At 36.6% G+C, this 11,691-nt stretch overlaps 1 protein-coding gene and 1 non-coding gene across 2 annotated transcripts; one reads left to right on the forward strand and one right to left on the reverse strand.

Annotated features, from left to right (window-relative positions):
- Positions 1 to 4,510: 4,510 nt before the first annotated feature.
- On the reverse strand, positions 4,511 to 5,728 carry LOC109793829 (uncharacterized). Its single transcript, XM_083064308.1, has one exon. It carries the CDS (start codon positions 5,726 to 5,728, stop codon positions 4,511 to 4,513), a length of 1,218 nt encoding a protein of 405 aa, XP_082920434.1.
- LOC114915568 (small nucleolar RNA R71) lies at positions 5,240 to 5,345 on the forward strand. Its single transcript, XR_003803666.1, has one exon. It is a non-coding gene; the product is annotated as a small nucleolar RNA R71 (small nucleolar RNA).
- Positions 5,729 to 11,691: the final 5,963 nt, after the last annotated feature.

Below are 11,691 nucleotides of genomic sequence, written 5' to 3' on the forward strand. Positions count from 1 at the left end.
ACAAACCAGTCAAGAAAGGAAGATATGAATATCATGATGTGTAATAGGAGTAGCTCATGAGTTCTTATGTGTTGTATTGCTTTGATTAGTTTATTTTGCATGTGTATGCTTTGTGCATGAGTTAATCTTAATCTAAATTGACTGAGAGTGAGTGTGATGATGATTTAAAATACTTGGAAAGATTTTTGAAGTATTAAATTGAGTTTTTGAAAGCTAACTCAAAATAATCGATTATCATTAAGTGTAATCGATTATTCCAGCAACAGGTGAAAAAAACCTTGTTGTAATAATCGATTATCTATGAAATAATCGATTATTCCAGGAAGTAATCTCTGGAATAATCGATTATCCTGCAAAATAATTGATTATTCTGTTCTTGAGTGGTTTCTATAAATCATGAAGAACAAAATAATCAATTAACCTTTAAAATAATCGATTATCTGGATCTGAAAACTTTATAAATAGCTTTCACACTTTGAAACTTTAACAAGTGAGATGAACTGAAATCAAAAGAGAGAAAAACTTGAAGTTAGCGGAAAAACACATAGAAGGGGGGGTTGAATATGTGTGTGTTAGTACGAAGGAATTTTAGAAATGTTTTCGCAAGATTAATGCTCTTCGTCTAATGCACTTTTGAATGTTAGATGGTTACACAAAATTTGGTTAACATAATGTCATTGCATTTGAAGGATTCATTGTCTACTGAGAAAAATGTTTTATAATGATAATTATTGAAGTTCTAACATTTTCCTTTTCAAGATAGTTTCATTTGAAGACAAGTAGAGGATATTCCTTTTTAGTCTAATATGTTTGTTAAACAAAATTTGCGTCTTTGTCTGAAAAATGATTTTAATTAAGAATAGACAGTAGACGAAGATTAATTATGATTTGACAATTAAAAATAATCTATGCCTGAAATATAGATAGAGTAGTGCAATCACTTTTATATTGGTTCGCTCAACTAAGCTACGTCCAGTCTCATTCAACTTGAAGGGTTCCACCAGATATGAAATAAAGAACATTTGAGTATTATCATTGATCGAAGCCGTATCTGGTCAAATAAATACAATTAAATGTAGTATTAGGAAGTGACTCCTAAGTCGTCTCCCAAGGACCGTCTTTTACTCTTAAAGGCTTAAACACACGAAGTGGGGGTGTTTGGTTCAGATTTTCAGTTTATAACAAAATAAAACGAAATAACACAGTAAGTAAAATAGATTGGTTCCCTGTTCAGATTGCAACTCTTTTATCCCTGGTTCTCAAAATATTACTCTATTAACCACTTAATCCTTGTTCCATCCGAGTTAACCAACTAAGCGAAGATTAACCCGAGATTTCCCTACACGAATTAAGAAAACGTATACAACATCAACCTCTTCACAAATTAAGCAACTGTGGCATTGAGCACAGCCCATTAAGCATGGACACTCATAAAGAGGTTAAATGAAGAAGACAAAGCAGAACAGAGATATACAACCATAACTAAACCTTAAACAGAGATTGCAATCTGCTCAAGGAGCCAACCCAGGGGTTTTTAGCCTTCCATTAAAGAAAATAGAACAAAAACGAAAATACAAACAGAAAATAAAATGAAAACAGAAACAAAAATGGAAACGAAAATGGAAACGAAAATGGAAACAGAAATGTAAGGTAGGAGAACAAAACGAAAATGGACAATCTGTATTTCTTCAATGAAATGGTTCAGTTTAGATACAAAATGCATATAAGAGGAGAAGAAGAGAGTAAAACGAAAATGATAGCCAAAGAGAGCAAAACATAAGAACATCTACAGCAAGAGAGAAAACGTAAAGAAAAACAAAAAGAAGGAATCAGCTACGTAGTCACATCACACTCTCCCATAGTGGCTGCCCTAAAACCCTAAAATAAAACCTACAAGAGTCAAAATGGGCCCCAAGTCAGGTTTGACCCGAAAATTACAATAAAACAGAATACAAAATGAAATTAAATGCTGAGGTGGAAAATGGTGCAGTGGTGACATGGAAAATGATGTGGCAGATGACGTGGTAGCTCCACTTGAAGTCCAGAAATTAATTCCAAGCCCAGATAATTATTAAACTGCCCTGAAAATAAAAATTTGGAATAATTAGATTCAGAAAATTCAAATTAGTTAACATATGAATTACCGGTCCAATTAAAGCCCAAATAGAAAACAGTGCAGATAATCAATAATTAAGCGCAAATCAGAGATTAAAATAAGTACAGAAAGGTAAGAAAATAGGGGAAAATAATGACTCATCAAATAACAGAGACTTTTGCAGGATCTACTTCTATGCCCTTACTAGAAATAATATGCCCTAAAACTATACCCTGTTCAACCATGAAATGACATTTCTCAAAATTAAGAACAAGGTTAGTCTCAATGCATCTATTCAGAACTCTATCCAAACTATCCAAGCATGTGTCAAAAGAGGATCCATATACAGTAAAATCATCCATAAACACCTCTATGCAATTTTCAAGAAAGTCAGAAAAGATACTAAGCATGCACCGCTGGAAGGTACCAGGGGCATTGCATAGGCCAAAAGGCATCCTCCTATAGGCAAAAGTACCAAAAGGGCAGGTGAATGTGGTCTTTTCCTGATCCTCAGGAGCAATATGAATCTGAAAATAACCAGAGAACCCATCAAGAAAACAGTAATGAGATTTACCTGCCAGACGCTCAAGCATCTGATCAATGAAGGGCAGAGGGAAATGATCCTTCCTGGTTGCTTGATTCAGCCTTCGGTAGTCGATGCAGACCCTCCAACTATTTTGCACTCTAGTGGGAATGAGCTCATCCCTCTCATTTTTCACAATAGTGAGGCCTGTCTTCTTGGGGACCACCTGGACCGGACTCACCCACTGACTATCTGATATAGGATAGATGATCCCAGCTTGAAGAAGCTTGGTCACCTCCTTCTTCACTACATCCAAAATGATAGGGTTGAGTCGCCTCTGGGGCTGTCTCACTGGTTTAGCTCCATCCTCCAATAATATTCTGTGCAAGCAAGTGGATGGACTGATACCAAGAATGTTCGCTAGGGTCCAACCGATGGCTTTCTTATTCTTTTTCAGAACCTGCAACAATTTCTCCTCTTGAACAGCATCAAGGGAGGTGGAAATGATCACTGGCAACTTCTCATCATCCTCCAAGTAAGCATACTTGAGGTTCTCTGGAAGAGGCTTTAACTCTGGTGTGGGTGCTGGCTGAACATCAGAAGGAACCAAAGAAGGGAGAAGGGGTTCCGCAGCCTATACCTCAACCTGCAAGTTAGATTCTTGTGTACTTCCTGAAACATGGTTAGTGCATTCTGACTCCAAAGAATTAATATCCAGAGGTACAGCACCCAAATCATCAGATATGAAATCAGATTCAAAATCAAACTCAGAAACAGATTCAGAAAAATAATCAGATTCAGTGCATGCAAGAGAAGTATATAGATCAGATAGAAAATAATGTTTCTTATCATGCAAAGAATAAAAATTAGAAGCATACTGATCAACAACATCATCAAGTATCTCTGCACGAAAAATAGAATGGTCCTTAGATGGATGTTTCATGGCATCAAGAATATTAAAATGGACAACACTATCACCAAACTCCATGGACAATGTACCAGCATACACGTCAATCTTAGTTCGGGCTGTTTTCAAAAATGGTCTGCCTAAAATGATTCGGGCGGAACCACGGGAGAATCCCTCCTCCATGTCAAGCACATAAAAATCAGCAGGAAAAATTAGTTCACCAACCCGAACTAAGACATCCTCAATGAAATCTGTAGGGTGGGCGACACTTCTATTTGCCAACTGTATCACCACACCCGTAGGCTGCATAGGACCAAGAGACAGAGATTTAAAAATGGACAGAGGCATGACATTTATAGAAGCACCCAAATCAAGCATGGCATTTTCAAATTTGCTATTCCCAATAACACAAGGTATGCAGAAAGTACCTAGGTCCTTACATTTTTCAGGAATGTGAGGAACAGATTTACTTATGAGTGCTGAGACATTTCTGCCCATGCTGATTCGCTCATTGCCCTTCAGCTTCCTCTTATGAGTGCACAACTCCTTCAGAAACTTAGCATATCTGGGAATTTGCTTGATGGCATCCAGCAGAGGTATGTTCACCTCGACCTTCCTGAAGGTCTCCAGTATCTCCTTATCCACCTCTTCCATCTTTTTGCTTGGAATCAATTTAGGAGGAAATGGAAGAGGGATATGAGGCTGCTGCAATTCAGAATTGGTGCTGGAAGAAGGTCCACCTGCATGAAAATTTTTGGGCACCAACTAGTTCATCATTTTGTTTAGGTGCAGCTGCTGGAACTGGTAATGGTGCAGATGGAGGTGGAGGTACTACAGTGGGTATGTCAATCTGTTTCCCTGACCTCAATGTGATGGCACTCACATTTTTCGGATTCTGCACAGTCTGTGAAGGCAACTTATCTGAATTTTGAGACTGTGCCTGATTAAGTTGAGTGGCCATCTGCCCCATCTGATTGGTCAAGCTCTAAATGGAAGCTCTAGTCTCTTGCTGGAATTGCATATTTTGAAGAGTCATCTGCCTCACTAACTCCTCCAATGAAGGTTCAGAAGTAGAAGGTTGAGGAGCTGGTGGTGCAGGAGCAAGAGGAGGAGGTCTCTGTTGAGGGGGCTGGTATGAAGAATTGGAGGGATGGTTCTGGAAAGGTGGTGGATTTTGCTGCTGCTGCTGAGAGTTTCCCCACCTCAAGTTGGGATGATTTCTCCAACCAGGATTGTATCTGTTGGAGGACAGATCATAATTTTGTTGTTGTTGTTGTGCTGGTCTATTATTGTAGATATTTGCAGCATAGGCTTGAGGAGCATGAACATTAGAAGGCTGCTGCAATGATGGACACGAATCTGTATGATGGTCATTTGAAGTGCAAAAAATGCCACAAACCCTTGCCATAGATGCAGATGAAGATTTCTGGTTCATGGCAAGTTGAGTGACTAAACTGACCAAGGTATCAAGCTTTCCCTCAAGCTTCCTATCTGCAGATGAAGAAGAGTCAGTAGCTACATCATTAATTCCCCTAAGCACAATAGCGTCATTCCTGGCGCTGAACTGCTGAGAATTGGAGGCCATTTTTTCAATTAAGTGTCTAGCCTCAACCGGAGTCATGTCACCAAGAGCTCCTCCACTGGCAGCATCAATCATACTCCTCTCCATGCTATTGAGGCCCTCATAAAAATACTGCAATAGGAGCTGCTCAGAAATCTGGTGGTGGGGACAGCTTGCACATAATTTCTTGAATCTCTCCCAGTACTCATATAAGCTCTCTCCACCAAGTTGCCTGATTCCTGATATATCCTTTCTGATTGCAGTGGTCTGTGAGGCAGGGAAAAATTTCTCCAGGAACATTCTTTTCAGAACATCCCAACTAGTGATGGACCTGGGAGCCAAATAATACAGCCAGTCCTTAGCAACTCCCTCTAATGAATGTGGAAATGCCTTCAGGTAAATGTGATCCTCTTGAACATCAGGAGGCTTCATGGTAGAAGAAACAATATGGAACTCCTTCAGATGTTTATGCGGATCCTCACCTGCATGACCATGAAACTTGGGCAACAAATGGATTAGTCTAGTTTTAAGCACAAAAGGAACATCTTCTTCAGGATATTGAATGAACAAACTCTCATAAGTAAAATCAGGTGCATCCATCTCCCTAAGAGTCCTCTCATGGGGTCCATTATGTTCACCCATGTTTTCTGTTTGGCTTGAATCAAGTTCAGATGCAACACTTACACTAAGACTATGACTAAGACTATCACTAAGACTATCACTATGGCTATGACTAACACTATCTAAAGATGGAATGATATGCTCTCTAATTAATCTATGGAATGTCCTATCAATCTCAAGATCAAATGGGTGCAAAAATTCAGGGTTGCTCCTAGTCGTGCACTACATGAATTACTACATGAATAGTGACAGTGAACTGTGAACAGTAGGGGTAAAAAGGGAATTTTCATGAAAACTTGGAAACTATCAAAACCAATGCACCAATATCATCCTAAAATCATTAGAAACTACCACAAAAAATTTGAGAGCAAAATTCAAATCCTAACTATATAAACTACCTATGAAAAGTTTGAAAAAATTGAAAATAAAACTTCAAAATTAGAAAAGAAATAGTAAACAGCCTTTTTTGGGAAATCTATTCTAGGCCAATTAGTTCTTATGTGTTGTATTGCTTTGATTAGTTTATTTTGCATATGTATGCTTTGTGTATGAGTTAATCTTAATCTAAATTGACTGAGAGTGAGTGTGATGATGATTTAAAATACTTGGAAAGATTTTTGAAGTATTAAATTGAGTTTTTGAAAGCTAACTCAAAATAATCGATTATCATTAAGTGTAATCGATTATTCCAGCAATAGGTGAAAAAAGCCTTGTTGTAATAATCGATTATCTATGAAATAATCGATTATTCCAGGAAGTACTCTCTGGAATAATCGATTATCCTGCAAAATAATTGATTATTCTGTTCTTGAGTGGTTTCCAGAAATCATGAAGAACAAAATAATCGATTAACCTTTAAAATAATCGATTATCTGGATCTGAAAACTTTATAAATAGCTTTCACACTTTGAAACTTTAACAAGTGAGATGAACTGAAATCAAAAGAGAGAAAAACTTGAAGTTAGCGGAAAAACACATAGAAGGGGGGGGGGGGTTGAATATGTGTGTGTTAGTACGAAGGAATTTTAGAAATGTTTTCACAAGAGTAATGCTCTTCGTCTAATGCACTTTTGAATGTCAGATGGTTACACAGAATTTGGTTAACATAATGTCATTGCATTTGAAGGATTCATCGTCTACTGAGAAAAATGTTTTATAATGATAATTATTGAAGTTCTAACATTTTCCTTTTCAAGATAGTTTCATTTGAAGACAAGTAGATGATATTCCTTTTTAGTCTAATATGTTTGTTAAACAAAATTTGCGTCTTCGTCTGAAAAATGATTTTAATTAAGAATAGACAGTAGACGAAGATTAATTGTGATTTGACAATTAAAAATAATCTATGCCTGAAATATAGATAGAGTAGTGCAATCACTTTTATATTGGTTCGCTCAACTAAGCTACGTCTAGTCTCATTCAACTTGAAGGGTTCCCCTAGATATGAAATCAGATTCAAAATCAAACTCAGAAACAGATTCAGAAAAATAATCAGATTCAGTGCATGCAAGATAAGTATATAGATCTCAATTTTCTCTACAATTTGAAAAAAAAAAATCAACTCATTCTGACCACCAGGGCAAAAGTTATGCCCGTTTGAAGTTTTGGCTCACAAATTTTTGTAACTTCCAAATTGGACCTCCTTTTGACCTCTGGTTTTTTGTCACACAAAATATACGTTGAAAGAAGTTACCACACAAAAATTGAGGCAAAAATAACGAGTCTAGCTATCAAAACCAAAAATCACAATTAATTGGAAAAAATCGGTTACTATTCAGCACTATTCACATGCACCAAAATTGCACCAGAATGTACCACGAAATTGCACCACATTTGAAACTCAACAGAACAATGATTTTAGCACACCAAATGGAATCAATATAATTGGTTAACAATGGCCTATCAAATGCAATAAAGATCAGCTATGACAAACACATGACAGCAACCAAATTCGAGTTACTGTTCCATTGGTTTACTGTTCATTGGTTCTCTCTAATTCTTCAACTGGCTTACTTGCTACACCTGGGAAGACTAATAACAAACACAAAACACACAACAGAACACAACAAGAACAAATAACACACAAACACACAGCCTATAACAGGAACCGATGGTCCCCAGCAACGGCGCCAAATTTGATCGAAGCCGTATCCAGTCAAATAAATGCAATTAAATGTAGTACTAGGAAGTGACTCCTAGGTCATCTCCTAAGGACCGTCTTTTACTGTCAAAAGGCTTAAACACACGAAGTGGGGGGGTTTGGTTCAGATTTTCAGTTTATAACAAATTAAAACGAAATAACACAGTAAGTAAAATAGATTGGTTCCCTGTTCAGATTGCAACTCTTTTATCCCTGGTTCTCAAAAGATTACTCTATTAACCACTTAATCGTTGTTCCATCCGGGTTAACCAACTAAGCGAAGATTAACCCGAGATTTCCCTACACGAATTAAGAAAATGTATACAACATCAACCTCTTCACAGATTAAGCAACTGTGGCATTGAGCACGGCCCATTAAGCATGGACACTCATACAGAGGTTAAATGAAGAAGACAAAGCAGAACAGAGATATACAACCATAACTAAACCTCAAACAGAGATTGCAATCTGCTCAAGGAGCCAACCCAGGGGTTTTTAGCCTTCCATTAAAGAAAATAGAACAAAAACGAAAATACAAACAAAAAATAAAACGAAAACAGAAACGGAAACGGAAACGAAAATGGAAACGAAAATGGAAACGAAAATGGAAACAGAAATGTAAGGTAGGAGAACAAAACGAAAATGGACAATCTGTATTTCTTCAATGCAATGGTTCAGTTCAGGTACAAAATGCATATAAGAGGAGAAGAAGAGAGTAAAACGAAAATGATAGCCAAAGAGAGCAAAACATAAGAACAGCTACAGCAAGAGAGAAAACGTAAAGAAAAACAAAAAGAAGGAATCAGCTACGTAGTCACATCACACTCTCCCCTAGTGGCTGCCCTAAAACCCTAAAATAAAACCTACAAGAGTCAAAATGGGCCCCAAGTCAGGTTTGACCCGAAAATTACAATAAAACAGAATACAAAATGAAATTAAATGCTGAGGTGGAAAATGGTGCAGTGGTGACATGGCAGATGATGTGGCAGATGACGTGGCAGCTCCACTTGAAGTCCAGAAATTAATTCCAAGCCCAGATAATTATTAAAATGCCCCGAAAATAAAAATTTGGAATAATTAGATTCAAAAAATTCAAATTAGTTAAAATATGAATTACCGGTCCAATGAAAGCCCAAATAGAAAATAGTGCAGATAATCAACAATTAAGTGCAAATCAGAGATTAAAATAAGTACAGAAAGGTAAGAAAATAGGGGAAAGTAATGTCTCATCAATCATCCACTCCTGGAGCTGAGTATTCTCGATCACTCTTGTCCCGTTGGCTTCACTCACCAACGCTAGTATTCTTAAACCACTTCTGGTTCTCCAAGTATTCTCGACCACTCCTAGCCCGCCAGCTTCACTCACTAGCGCTAGTATTCTTAAACCACTTCTGGTTCTCCAAGTATTATCGACCACTCCTGGCCCGCCAGCTTAACTCACCAATGCTAGTATTCTGAAACCACTTATGGTTCTCCAAGTATTCTCGACCACTCTTGGCCCATTGGCTTCACTCACCAACGCTAGTATATTCTTCTCAGCCACTTCTGGCTAGCAGTGAGTATTCTTTGACAAGTCCCTCCGGGCTTTACAAGTATTCTTTTCCTTGCCTCTTCAAGCTTTACAATGTTGGCTAGATAGTTTTGGTTTGAGTGCATACATAACTCTCATAGAGAGGATTGAGAATTTCCTACACTCGCTAAGGTTTGCTACCTTAGTTATACAGAGATAAGTGTCTGAGTGTTTGGGTTACTCTCATGGAGAGGATTCATAGGTTTACAACACTCACTAAGGTTTAGTCCATCATTGACATTTTGCACAACTTAGTCTACAGAGATAAAGATACAATATTACATTGTACATATTGTTAGAAAAGAATGGCTCAATCCAAGAGGGGGGTGAATTGGATTCTATGAGACTTTAAAAATTTTCAGAGTTCTTAGGATATTTATCCTGGTTCAGCCACTCCACATGTGACCTACATCCAGTCCTCAATCATAACTTGATCAAGATTTGTTCCACTATCTCAATGAAGAAGTTTTACAAGCACACCACACATGCATACACTCCTACATTCAAGATAATCACTTTCTTGACCCCAAGAAAACACCTCTTGTAGAAACCCACTACAAGAATTCCTTACCACTAGAGACACCTACTCAAGATTTACAATTAATCACAAAGAATTAAAGGAACGAATTCACCTGGAAGCTGAACAAATCAGACTGTGAATTTAGAAGAGAATCTCAATCTTTCTCTTTCAAGAATGTGATGATGATGATGATCTTTTCTCAAAGCATTTCAAAAACATTTTACTTCTTGGTTTCATAAAGAAAACACTCCAAGAAGGTCACAAAGACTTCACAATAACGTTTTTCTCTTTTTCAATGTTAACTGATTCTCTGTTCTATCTTGTTCTGAAGTTTCAAAGTGTGAAAACTATTTATAACATTTTCAGAACCAGATAATCGATTATTTTAAAGGATAATCGATTATTTTGTTCTTCATGATTTCTGGAAATGAACCAAGAACAGATTAATCGATTATTTTGCAGGATAATCGATTATTCCAGAGAGTGATTCCTGGGATAATTGATTATTTCACAAATAATCGATTATTACAGCAAGGCATCCTTTTCACCTGTTGCTGGAATAATCGATTATATTTAATGATAATCGATTATTTTGAGACTGTTTTCAAAACTCTATTTTATGTCTCAAAATAACTTTTCAAGTTTCTAACTCATCATTATACTCACTCTTAATCAGATTAGATAAAGATTAACTCATGCACAAAGCACACACATGCAAAATAAGCTCAACAAAACACTACAACTTATGAGCTACTCCTATTACTTATCATAATATCCATATTTTCTCCTTGACTTTCTTTTTGACTTGTTGATGTCCTTGGTCAGCTTTGATTCTCAAAATCCACACTTTGTTATCATCAAAACCTTCATTCTCCAAGTTTGAGTTGATTCACCACTCTATGAATCTCAACAATCTCCCCCTTTTTGATGATGATGAACCATACAAGCCATTTTGTTTTGCAAACCAGTGTTTTCACATTTTAAGTCCTGCAAAACAAGCTCAAAAACCTTTCTCCCCCTTTGGACATCATAAAAAACAAACCAATATATACATATGTCCAGATTGCACATGTATGGAATTAGGCACAAGACTCATTTTCTCATAATCAATGCCACAAGACTGATTTAAAACCAAGCAATATCACCATAGGCATTGTTCCAATCAATTCAAATTAATACCAAAATCTGTATCAGGGAATTTTTCATATTCATCAAGTAGTCTTTTAATCACAATATCTCAAGCATACGATTCATCAGCTAAACATCATATCATCAACAAACATGACAAATATGCAGTACATTTCAATGTTCAAAATAGAATATAGCATTATCAAATATACTAGTAAACACCAACATATATGCAACAACACTATCACATATCAATGTTCAAAAACAGAATATAGCATTATCAAACATCCAAATCAAAGTTACCAAATCATTCCAAACACAATATAACCATAATAAACTTCACATTGTGCCAGAATTCAAATTGTTCAAACAAAATAAACCAAGATAATTGTTCAAGAATTAAACCAATTACAACCCAATTGAAAAACATAAATTTAAACTAAACTTCTAAAATCAAAACAGAACACTAAAGCTCTAGAATCACTCCAAGTCTTCCGACATCCCAAGCTGAGCCTTAATTCGGTTAATCTCATGATCAAGGTTATCAAACTGATCAAGAATACCCGAATAAATCGACTTGTGCCTCCTAGACATCTCCATTACTGCATCAAGCTTGTTAATCATAA

This window comes from Cajanus cajan, chromosome 9 (assembly GCF_000230855.2).
Source record: "Cajanus cajan strain Asha chromosome 9, NIPB_CcT2T_4, whole genome shotgun sequence".
Classification (NCBI taxonomy): domain Eukaryota; kingdom Viridiplantae; phylum Streptophyta; class Magnoliopsida; order Fabales; family Fabaceae; genus Cajanus; species Cajanus cajan.

Excerpts from the sequence above, each read along its gene's own strand:
- LOC109793829 (XM_083064308.1), bottom strand. The coding sequence starts at position 5,728 with ATGGGTGAACATAATGGACCCCATGAGAGGACTCTTAGGGAGATGGAT.